The following is a 12,923-nucleotide window of genomic DNA, read 5'->3' as shown; positions in this document are numbered from 1 at the left end:
GTCCTTGAATGTAGGGTTGATCTGGAATGCTATCTAAAAATTGGTCCAAGTCTGACTTGAAAGATGCTACCGGATTCGTATTCCCTACGAATATTAGAGGGAGGCAAATTAAACAATTATGGAGCCCGAGAAATAATAGAAGTAGACCTCATTGTTCGAACTGGCCTGGATTCTCGAGGGCTTTAAGGTGCTCTCAAAACGCACGTTAAGCCTCTACGGTCACTAGAATTGACTCTAAATCCTGGGTTGGGATAAAAGCTCATGAATGCTTTTGAAGACGTACAATATCAGATACCTTTCGTACCTTCTCTGAACACTGTACAGCCCCAACTTTTTTAGTCTCTCCCAATACAAGAGCTCTCTCATTGCGGTGATGTTCTTAGTGAAACATCGTTGGACTTGTTCGACCTTTTGCAAACCTGCTGAAGTCATTTGGGCCCAAATGTGTGAAGTACATTCAATATGTGGCTGAAAAATTGACGTGTGTGATTGTTCAGCCACATTGATTCCACAAAATGTCTATCAATAATGATGTTAGATTTCTTACCCAGGCGGGGCCACGTTGCTCTCACAAGGGCCGTTTTGGAATTTTACGACATTGAAGAGAGAGAATACTGAAAGGTAATGGAAGTGTTGTGAGCGCTTTATGCCTGTGGTAGATATTCAAAATTATTAGCTTTGTAAACACACAATTAGGAACATAGTTCAATCACATAAGTGCTCATCAAATTAGGGACTCAAAAGTCGAATAACGTTAGAGCTTTGGGAAAAAAAGGGTCCCACTTGCCATCCCACTGAGATTTTGTTGCGAACACATTCAAGTAGTTCATTATCAGGAAGCCGGGGCCAATCAATATCTTCTCCATTATTTAGTTTCAACCAAGTCGAAAATGTGTTTCTCTCCTAAGTAGCTGCCTGCTGGTAAAATCTTTAGATCTGAAGCAAGGAAGGTTTCACTCCTTGCCTCTAAGTTTAAACTAACCAACGTCTCGGCTCCTGATTGGCCCATCTCCATTGGAGCTCTGCCAATAAGGAGCATTGTTATGATTAGAAATAGGGCCTAACTCCAATTTCCTTCCATATTTCTTTGGATAGTCTTTATCATGAGTGGAGAAGGAGTCCCCAAGATCGAACCTGTCACCAAACCTGAGCTGATAGTATGCGTGACCCAGATGACCTCGATGAACAACTACGGTGCCCCATCCACGCCGTTAACGCCAAGTTCTGCTTGTTCGGGGGGAAAATCCTGAACTTTTCAAGAAAATAATACAGCCGCGGTCCGGGTCTTTAAAAAAAGTAACGCGTTACCGTTACCGATACTTTTTAGAAAAAGTAACGCGTTATCATTATCCGTTAAGTCATTGCATTTGCGACAAAATTTAAAGAAAAAAATCGGTTGGGAAACCTTGGTGCATTCATTCTTTTGCTCGTTAGATATATAAGAAAGCAACGGTAACGGGAGGGTTAAAAATCTGGTTCCACATTTGAGGTTACTAAAAAGATACATTTGTTTAAGAACTAAAGCATCGTCATGAGAGAACCACACCCTGATCCCAAAGAGGGACTCTATGCTCCAACATGTTGCGACAGACTTGGCACACCCACTTTAAGCTCCTCCTCTTCTCTGCCTCAAGCTCCTCCTCTTCTCTGCCTTAAGCTCCTCCTTTTCCCTGTTCCCGTTGTGTATATAAAGTTATGTTTCTCATGAATAAAAGGCAGTCTCCGACTTACCAACTAGACCGGTACTTGTTTCAATTTTCTAGGTAATACTGAGTCTCGTATCTTGATCTCGTTAGACTTGATTCGAGCGTTACATGGCGACCGTGACATTTCTTTCCAGCACTCCTTAATAAGCCCTTTCCATTCCGTGGTCTTTCTTTTTTCTCTTTCCTCAAGGTATAGCCCGGCTTTAACCTCACCAACTCCAAGCTTTTTTCTCCTTTTCTAGTGCCAAGATCTACCTCGTGGAACCACCGTTCTGACCAGACTCGTGAATCTACCTAGATACTCTACTACACTTGATCAAACCCATTGTACTTCAGTTGCGATGGCTTCTCCTGGTAATTCCTTCATTTCTCCCCCATCTAAGCTTGCTCCAAAACATTTTTATGAATCAGACGGGGATTCATTGCTCAAAGTTTAGTTCCCATCTCGATCCACCCTCATTCTGATGAGGCAAAAATGCTATCCCTTTCTGATCGAATTGAGGTGCAACGAGGTCGTCGAGAGAATCTCCGACTTCAGGCCTTAGCTTTAGAGGCTTCTTTCGATCAGGACGATGAGATTCCAGATACACTTTTCAATATAATGGGGTCTATTTAAGGGGCAATTTGCACCCTTGACGAAGATATTGCGACAATCGAATTCCGGCTCCAGGATATGTCATCGATCCAGCGGTCCAGCCGTTCTACCGATCTGACAATCCCATTGCATGCTGCGTGTTTTGCGGACTTAGACGTGTCGAGCCTCAAAAAGTTTGTTCCAGAACTCCAAGCTGATTGAGACATCTGTTTCTCGGAGTTTTGGAGTAAACTTGCGATCTTTGCGGAGAGCCATTCCTTGTCCCATGATCACATCAAGTTGGTGTTGAGTACTCTTACTCACTCTGACTATTTCGATACATTTCAGACCATTAGGGACCAACCGTAAAGAGTTATTGTAGACACGATGGCCACTCGGTTTTCCAAAAAGGATTCTCCCCAACTCATCATGACTAAGCTAACCAATTTCACTCGCGCTCATAATGAACCTATCCCTAGGGCTATGTTGAGAGTGATGTTGTATGTCGATCAAACGGCTCATCTGTTTCCCCTTGCCACCAGGGAGAGCAGAACACATTGCGAACAGCTTTCCACGCTACGTAAAATCTGTTCCACTGAGGTGTGGCTTCGTCTGGAGGAAAAGACGTGATGAGACAATCGTCATGGGGTCCTCACTCCCATGTCTGAGCTTATTGAACTGGCCTAGATGGTTGCGGCGTTATCTCTCACCGTGAATTGGGCTACATTTAGACTAGGATGGAAAACCAGGATTGAATCCGGTTTGAGGATGGAAGTCGCCCTACTTCAATCCTCAAGATTGAATCTTCGGCACATTTCCATCCCTAAACCGGATTCAATCCGGGGATGGAACTACTGATGGGGATCAAACAAAAAATCACCGGAGGTTGCAAGTAGGGCTACCAATTTACATTTTCAATGGCACAGGGCATTACTAGCGGAAAATCGAAAAACCGTTAGTTAATCACAAAAAGTAACCCTGATTTTTTTCCGATCAAACCAGGGTCACCTTTTTGGTCAAGCCTAATGTTCTACGATACGTTAGAAAGGGCCGTGCTTTTACTTTCCTAGCTTTCTGGCGATCCTGATTTTGGAAATTTGTTTGATCCTATCACTAGATGAAATCATTTTGTTTTATGAGGATGAATCTCATGCTCAGTGTGGCCAAGCAAATTGCAAAAAACTGCCAGTGAAGTTCACATATTATAATCCCTACATGAGAACTAAATACCTTGGCAATGTGTTTTTTTTGAAAGAAGTGATTTCGCTACGATTTTATAGATCCATCCAGTCCCTTATCGTGGCGATAATATTTGAATAATTCCCACAATTTTTACTTTTCTACTGCTGCTTAAGGAGTTAATGAAACCATATAGCCTACATTACCAAGACCTTTGAGTTTCAATGTATTTAGCATGGCAATTTCATACTTGAAGCTATTGCAGCTTGCTGATTTGTCCTTTTTAATAATATTCAGGGTGTGTTTTGCTTCATTTGGCATTACGCCTAACAAAGTGGCGTTCCTGCTCGGAATGATTGTACATGGTTGAGAATTAGAGTGCAGAGAGAAATGTGATCACCAAAAGACACAAAAATGTTTCTTCAAGTAAATCACGGATCTTAACCAATATTAAGTAAAATCAAAATCAACAGTAAAGGGAACTTGAACTCATGGCGCATCTATTTCGAAAGGATAACTTCTCGTTGGCATTGAATACTTTTATTGGAATTTAAATTTTGTAATTTCATACTTCATTAGTTCATATTTTACTACTAAATTGTTCAAACGAAATTGATATTAGAGGAAATATGTGCTCTTGGATCAGGGATTTCCTCACCAAGTGCACTCAAGCTGTTCGAGTTGATGGCTCTTTAGACAGCACTAGACACGTGGTGTCTGGAGTATCTCAAGGAACTTTCCTGGGCCTCATCTTGTTTGTATTGTTCATACCATTACTACATGGATTCTCCCTCCACTGTTCAATATCTTCTCTCTTCTCTTCTCTTCTCTTCTCTCTTCTCTTCTCTTCTCTTCTCTCTTCTCTCTCCTTATCTCTTCTCTTCTTCTCTTTCTCTCCTTATTATGATAAAAATAGTGATGTTTTCACGGGTTGCGTTTTTCGGCAGGTTCCCGGGGACCTAGAGACTTGAAATTGGGGCCACCAACACCTTGGGGCGGGCCATTTGTTGTATCAGATTTTCGGGGCGCAGCCCCGCCCACGAGCAAAGTTACGCCCGATTAAAGTTTTTAAACACGATTACGCTCGGGTTGGGCGTGTCGGGGGGCGTGGTACACAGAAATGAAAAAACGTGTCCACGCCCGACTTGAAGTTGGGGGGTTTAAAATGGGCGGNCTGTCTGAAATCATGACCGCAGGTCATGCCGTTGTTGTGCTACTTAAAGATATAGACTGTAATCGGAAATATTGAGGGCATGTATAGAACATAGTGGACACCCACCCCCCTTACTGTCGCATTTGGACAATTGTTGAACGTTACTCACGATCAAGAGTATCCATCAAAATCAAGGTTGGGTGACCACGATCGACCATACTTTCCGTAAAAAGGAAGAGACTGCTCGAACGTACTATCGCTCGAGTGTACTCAACGTACCCAGACAACGCCTCGCACGAACAGAGCGCTCTATGAAACAGAGCGCCGACAATAAAGCGCGACATACCATCAGAGTACCCACATATTATCATGACCGCAGGTCAAGCGGCGCGCCCGAAGGGCGTGCCATCTAGATGGCGACGAAGGAGCCAGCTAGTCCTATGCTAATGATGTTAAGCCAGTGTTTGCTAGAAATTCTAGGAACCAAGCAGACCTACAAAATGACTTGTACATAATATACAAATGGGTCCCTTTTTGGGATTAGGGTGTGGTTCTCTCATGACGATGCTTTATTTTGTATACATGCATATACAATGAAAACTCTACCAATCAATTTTCCAACCGCATCTAGAATATGCTTTCCCAATTTGGGCACCAATGACAACTGAGGGTTGGAATATGATTAAAAGAGTGCCAAGATCTTTTACAAGATTTATTGCGGGGATGAACCGCATAAGTTGTTGGGTACGACTTCAATACTGACTCACACCATTTACTTTGCTTGCGTGGCCGGATTTTGAGTGAGCTTGGCATTGACGGCGCTTTGTCAGAACCGCGCAATTCTAGGTCGTTAAAGGAGATGAGCCAGTCACTTTTGTCTGTCTTGGTGTACAGATCTGCTGACGCCAAGTGAACATTTCTCTGGCCTGAGGTCGGGCCAAATGCCAATCCGAGATCTCGTCATTTTATATGATCTGTGGGTGGACCATAGATATCTATGGGGTGGACAGACTGAAATTCTGAAAGATGCCAATTGGGACGTTTAGGCAAGCTCTGGCAGGTTGGTTTGTTTGCTGGTACCAGTGTCAGTGATGCAAGTTTGAGGCTTCAAACACGTTTTAGAGGAGCTGACCCTTCTTTCACATTGCTATCTGAGGAAAAGTCAGCTTCGTTAAAACTAATTTGAAATCCAATTTTGCATCGCTGTCATGGGCAGGCAATTTTGTTTGCTGGTACCAGCGATTGCCTAAATGTCCGAATAGTGTCTCTCAACCTTTTCTCTCTGTTTTTTCTTGTCACTTTTGTTGCCATTTACACTACGGAGAAATTTGAGATTGAATCCAGTTTCAGGATGGAAGATAGACTCCTAGTTTCTTCAAAATGAAAACCTCATCCTTTTTCTATCCCGAAATCAGTTTCAATCCTGAAAAAAACCGATTTCTTTTTGGGGATCAATCTTCACGTCTCATTCCGTCAGCTGAAGCCTAAATGGTGGACCTGCGCCTTTCCTCTCTTTTGAAATTCAATTGAAATTGAATGAGAAGCAATAGTTTTGACTTGTGACACCAGTGAGTGATGGCACGCCCACCATCAGTGGCCCTGACCTGCCTGATAAACTCAGTCCAATGGATGGACCCCTCTTTTTAATTCTTCTTCTTCCTATGTCATGGATTCCCAAGGCCGTGGAGAGCTTTACCCTCATTGGTGTCAACTATCAGCCAACCGCACACCATGATCACCATGTCTCCTCAGACCTCACATACATCCTGCAGAAAGGAAGAATCCCGGAGGAAGACATCATTGGTGTTGATTTCAACATCCAATCTGACTTGAGTGAATCCACCGAGCTCGCCCAGATCCTGTGTGCCAATGATTGGGAATCAATCATTCTGGGCTTCGACCTGGGAGTCCCAACACACTCCTACTCCCTGCCCCTGAGAGCCTCTATACTTAACCACTTCTTCATGTTAAAAAATATTCCGTCTCCGGCCAGTTTCATCCACCTACCGACCCTTTTTTATCCCCTCCCGATTTCTTTCACCTTCAAGATACCCAGATATTTCCGTCATCTTAGAGGCATTACCAGGGATGGGAAAAATCGAGATTGATCAAATTTCTGCCACTTTCTGCCACAAGTGGCGGAAAATGGCAGAATGTGGCAAAAAATGGCATAAATTGTTGGAAGGTGGTCACTCAGATTTCGTTCCATCCCCAAACGAGACAACCAATTTGGCACCGAGATGAGCACTTCGATTCAAAATCGGGGCCGGAAGTGGGACGGCGGGCACACCGGTCTCTACCGGTGGAACCTGTCCGTATGCAGGAGCAGGCCAGAGATGTATCCGGTTCGGGAAAAAGGCTCCACCGGAGGTGGCGACCTCGTACAAGCAACCAGAGTTGAAACAGGTGGTGACCACTCCAGCATCTAAAGACCAAGCCTTGTCCCGGTAGTTTTGGATGTGGACTTGGTCACCAACCTGTAGAGGCGGGAGCTCTTGTCCTCCAGCAGCCTCAACTCTAGCAGCATCGGCATCTAATCGAGCGGACTCGAAGCCAGCTTGGAAAGTCGGTCAGCAGTGGCAAACACGCGTGGCTGACAGGAGACGTGTGCAGAGCCGCAGACCAAAGAAGCCCCGGCAGGGGAGAATCCGGATGCTCTTGTAGTGTTTGCCACTAGAGGAGGGCCGACCTGAAGATGGTGTTGTCCACTCCACCAGTTTTCTTGAGCAATGCCTTCACCGACCTGACCGCTGCCTCGGCCAAGCTCGACTCCGGATGATACGGAGCCGATTGCTCGTGGATGATGTTGTTCTCCACACACAAGGTTGAAAACTGCTGGCGGTATTGGGCCTCCCGTCAGACTTGATTAGACCAGGCACCCCAAAGTCCTGAAACCAGCCAATCAGCTTGGACCAGACGGCTTCAGTAGTTGTAGAAGAGAGTCTGGAGATGAAAGGGAAGCCAGAGTACCTGTCAGCCATGAGCACACACGTCTTGCCCAGACAGTTGAACAGGTCTGTGGACCGCCTGCATGGATTTGGCCGTGGAGGCCGTGGAGAGGATCGGCTCATGGGCTTGGACGGCAACATAGCACAACATTCTGGGCACCGGGCAATGAACTGCTTGATCTCGTGAGTCATACCGGGCCAGAAGTATGTCTGACGAGCAAGCTCGAGCAACTTCGTGCATCCAGAGTGTGATCATATGATCAGAGCGATGATGCGCTGACAAGCAGGGCGAGGGACAACGAGCCGGTTGCCAACAAGCAAGAGGTCCTCCTCAACGCGGAGTTCGTCCGCGGACTTGGTGGAACGGGGAACAACCTTTGTGGGAATCTGCGGCCCTGACAAACATGCTCGCGCAGCTTTTTGTAGTCCTCGTCGATGGAGTCACGCAAAGAGGCAAAGATGGGGTCGTCGGTCAAGATAGCAGGCAGTGCATAGTTCTTCGCAGAGTGAGGCGTCCAGCTCAGGGTCGGCCGGGATGAGTGGAGTACGACTCAGGGCGTCCGCGACGAGATGCGTCTTGCAAGCCACCCGAGCAGTCAACAAAGTTATAGTGGTTTAACTTCTCCCAGAGTTGTTGAAGGCAACTGTTTGTGAGGAGGCAAGAGGCTTCTTGAAGAGGCCGACAAGGGGGCGGTGATCCGTGATGACCTTGAACTCGTGGACCCCGCGCAAGTAGTAGTCACACTTTTCGGCCGCCCACCAACACGCAGCACAACAGTTCGAGTTCGAATGACGAGCGCTAATCTTCTGCGCCGGCGTCAAAGAACACGAGCCTGTCTGGACCATGTGAGCCGCCCATCGACCGAACTGGATGAGGGCGTAACCCAGACCCGACTTGAGGCGTTGGTGAGAAGCTGATGGGGAGACGGGGTCGAAGGGCTTGACGACGTGGTTGGAGCAAAAAATTTCACAAGCCCGGCGGAACTTAGCTTTGTGCTCGGGAAGCCAGAGCCACGCAATGTTTTTTTTTACTAGCTCACGAATCTTGACCGTTGGGTGCGAGAGATCCGGCACAAGAACGAACTAGTTGGCCAAACCCAAGAAGGACCATAGCTCGGTCAAAGAGGTTGGCACTGGGTAGTAGTGGATGTGGCGATCTTGTCCGGGTTGGGCTGAGACCGGAGTCAGAACACAATAAAGCCCCGAAATTGACAGAGGTGCCAACCTCCATATTCGACAGAGACAGCGTGATCCCGTCTCGTAGCTTGTCTGAAAGGCGCCTCGAGCCTGTCCATGAGGATGTTCATCATCTGGGCCTGTAGACAGAGATCGTCCACAATCTTGGGAGACCACCCCTTCTGATGAGGTCTTGGTAGGCGAGGTCGGTGCTGAGTAAAGACGTCGCCCAAGCCTTTCCAACCCATGGGGCGACCAAGGTCGGTATTTTCCCCCTTCCAGCAGGAAGTACACAGTTTAGAAGACTCCTCGTCCATAGCTACCTGATAGTAGCCATGAACGGCATCCAACTTCGCAAAGAAGCAGCCCTGGGTCTATGCGGAGCATGAGATCCGGAACAGAGGAGAATGGATGTATTAGAACGCTCGGTAGCCTTGTTCAGAGTTCTGTAAACAATGACAAGGCGACTTTTCCATTCGGCTTGTGTACAAGAATGAGCCGGCAAAAACCAAGATGTTGGACCAGGCTCCCTAACCATAGACTTTGCCTTGACAAGTTTGGCAATGAGCTTGTCAGCGGCGTCCCTGTAGTGATGAGGAACTGGCAGTTGACACACGACAAAGTTTGATGAAATCTTTATTCATTTTGATATGCATGGGATTGCCCTTCATTTTTCCCACTGCATTTCCAATGGAAGAACTGAGTACGCCGCGTCCGGCCTCCTTGCGGATGAGCTCCTCAAGCCTGGGGTTGGTGGAGGCAATGCGCTTGACCGTCTTGTTCACAATCTCGGCCGAGTTGAGCTCCTCCTTGCGTGTCTGGGGCGCAAGCTCCGCCTGTCCCTCCTCAAGCACGTCGTCGTTTGTCTCCTCCTGCCTGTACTTGGCCTTGATGCAGTCAATAGCCGCCAGGATGGCAGGGATGCGATCCGGCTTGGGCTTGAGAAGGCATTGATGGACGGTGGGGAAGTCCGCGGGGAGAATGCCCAGAGACACCAAGTCGTGCCGACCGAGCAGGGCTCCTCCAGGGAGATCCAGAGATACAACAGCGGAGACTGCGGCAGGAGCTCCACCAGGAGCCTGACACATAAGCACAACCATGCCAAGGTTGCGCAAGACAGTGCCGTTAGCTGCAATGAGTTTGGTCATGGAAGGTGTGCGAGGCAAAGTCAGGACAAGCGACTTGGGGATGACCATGCGGGCGGCTCCGGAGTCCAGCAAGACTTGGAGAGAGAAAACTTTCCCAGTTGAGCAGACGCACCCGAGCTGGATGGTCGACATAGACCTGGAAGGCATCACAATCCTCATGGTTTAAGCGACGTCAGAGGTCGCAGAGGTCGTGCGGACCTTGGCGGTGACAGACTGTACGCGGGAGTATGACGGGAGGGATTGTCCCTCTTGTAGTTGTCCACGGGACTATCGGAGCGTCGCGATTGGGACCGGCCTCTATCGGAGGCAGGTGATGAGGGGCGAGTGCGAGGATGGGTGCGGCACAGCTCCTGGATGTGGCCTTGTTTTTGACACCCAAAGCACTCCTTGCGACGGAATGGACACACGTCAAGAGCGTGACCTCGTCCGCATCCAGGGAGTTTGGTGAGCTCGGCAAAGGCGCGCACCTCCGTCATGAAGTCCTTCATGGGGCGGAATGATTTCTCGAGGTGGAGCAGATCCCATCTGTGTCCAAGGATCGGCTTGAGGGTGAGGAAGTGGAGCTCGAGGGCGACCATGCAGTCCTGGAGGTCCCTGTCCCAATGCTCCAGTAGATTGGTCAAGGCCGTTTTCAGCGCTGAGCTGAGAAGGTAACCCAGACTTCCATTCTGGCCAGAGATGGGGAGCGTCTCTCCATGCAATGATTCATAGTAGAGCTTGAACTTTCTGACCCAGCGCCTCATCTCCGGAGGAGTGAATTCGGCAGTGAGGGTGGTTGGTTTGAGATCCGAGACAGGTTTAAAAGTGACCTTGGGGGTCACGGGGCCAGACGAGAGTGGAGTTGCATTGGCTCCGGAGCCAAATGTGGTGTAGTTGGCAATGGCAAGCTGGACAGATTCCATGTCCTCAGCCTGCTTGTCTGTGGCCTTCTTGCGGACGGTGGCGGCCTCGGCGAGGACCAAGACGTCGTCTGTGGGGACGGCCTCGTAAACTTCATCGAGAAGGTTCAGGACTTCGTCAGCAATGACTTCAGCCTGAAGCATGAGAACGCGCCAATCGTCCTTTGTACCACTCCTAGTAGCAATCATCTTCCGGGTGGGTGTTAAGCTTTTGAGTCAACTTTCCCTTCCGGTTCGTGAGCTTGTTCTTGAGCTTGGTCTCGTTGCTCGCCATGGTGACAGTGTGGGTGTGACTTGGTGGCGTAAGTGGGGCGGCAGGGGCGGCGCCAGGGATCGTTCCAGGGCTCCAGGAACTTGGGGAGGGGATATGATTGGGGCGGTAGGGGCGAAGTCAAGGTCACGGAGTACAGTGTGGGCGTCGCGAGGAGTGTAAGTCCGTACTGAACTGCGACATGGAGGAGTTGGAGGCGGGACGAAGGAAAAGACGTCGAGTCACTGTCTTGGTTTCAGTCTGAGTGTTTTATTTGTCATTTGTTTACATCGAGAACCCTAGGTTGCATGAGCGGAACCTTTCGTTTGCTTAGTCCCTCTACAGACACTTGAAAAACTTATTCAACCCATATGATCCTTCTTGTCTTTGACATCTTTTAGAATCAAGATTGGCCATTCTAAACACCGGCGGCCATTTTTGACCACTTTCCAACAATTTATGCCATTTTCTGCCACTGTTGCAGAAAGTGGCAGAAATTCGATCAATCTCGATTTTTCCCAACCCTGCTTGCAGTATACAAGGCTAGCCACAACAGTTACAGGTTTTTATTTATAGTCATCAATATGGCTATTGAGTACGATAAAACTTCTTTTAATGCAATTGACGTCATTTTGACTTTATAAAGTTTAGGTCAAATGGCATCCCTGACTCAAATCGCTTGCGGTGGCAAAATTTAAACTCGATCACACTCCAATGACGTTTAGTGGTTGTATCTCACAATTGATGCAAATACCCATCCCAACGTGTCCAAACGACATACAGGTAGGCTTAAAAGTTAACGGAATTGATCGTAAATAATAGAAAAAGATGATTCACACTGATGCACAGAATTTTATTTTCTGCCATTTTTGGCCATTTTCTGCCATTTTTTGCCACCAATTTCTGCCAGGTGGTAGAAAATGGCTTTTAATAATTTCTCTTCCCTGGGTCTTACCGGGTCTTACCTCGGAGTTGGGTGCGTGGACGTTATTCATTATGAAAATCCTCTGAATTAAGTGGCCCATGGGTGCTCATGCTGCATAACGTCCGAGCCTTGACTCCGAGGTAAGAACGGTTAAAAAGCAGGCCTCTGGGCATGACTCGAAATGGGAGTTGCGTGGTCAATTTACAGAAATTTGCGGCTCAATTTCAGGCCTCTGGAATTCTCCATCAATACCGGCAATGTAAACCACCAAGCTGCAATGAACCAAGACAAGTCGACCGCATTTAAATAGCCGTGCTCTTCAGAAGAGAGGAGGGTCCCTGCTCATACAGCATACCATCGATATCTGACGAGTGAAACACTCCAAAAGAGCCAAAAGCCTCTGAGGAGCGCAGAGTCATACCACTACTATTGATTGGAAGTCCAGAACTTTGACGTCTTTATCGGTATCGTACCAGAGGCAGTCGTTTTTCATAAGCATGAGAAATTGTAGTGCAGAAGGTTACAGGGATGCTCAGAAAACTACCATCCCCTTTTGCAGCCCTAGGCGGAACCCGAGATGGGCGTGGCCTTTAAGAAGGTGAAGAGCAAAGGTACTTCAACATGTGGGATGTCGCCTTTGTAGCTTTCATTTGTCTGGACCTAAGTCTAGCTCTCCAAGAAACGTGCCAAAAACACATCAAAACCGCCCTCCATTACTTTTTTGTCCCACCAAAATGGATATCTGATATTGTACGTTTTCAAAAGTATCCATGAGCTTTGTCCCAACCAGGATTTAGGGTCAATTCTAGTGACCGTAGAAGCTTAATGTGCGTTTTGAGAGCTCCTTTAAGTCTTCTAGAATCCAGGCTAGTTCGAACAATGAAGTCCACATCTCTTCTTTCTCGGGCTCCTTCATTGTTTAATTTGCTTCCCTCTGATATTCGTAGGGAATACGTAGGCCTTGT

General features: G+C 47.5%; 1 protein-coding gene across 1 annotated transcript in view; it reads right to left on the bottom strand.

The window, feature by feature from the left end:
- LOC131892089 (uncharacterized) overlaps positions 1-12,923 on the bottom strand; it is a 38,222-nt gene that overhangs the window by 19,149 nt on the left and 6,150 nt on the right. Inside the window, exon 2 of the mRNA XM_059241829.1 lies at positions 548-614. Coding sequence (XP_059097812.1) covers positions 548-614 — 67 coding nt within the window. The remainder of the gene's footprint in view (positions 1-547; positions 615-12,923) is intronic.

Source organism: Tigriopus californicus, chromosome 12 (genome assembly GCF_007210705.1).
Source record: "Tigriopus californicus strain San Diego chromosome 12, Tcal_SD_v2.1, whole genome shotgun sequence".
Lineage (NCBI taxonomy): Eukaryota > Metazoa > Arthropoda > Copepoda > Harpacticoida > Harpacticidae > Tigriopus > Tigriopus californicus.
This window is presented reverse-complemented; position numbering and strand designations above follow the sequence as displayed.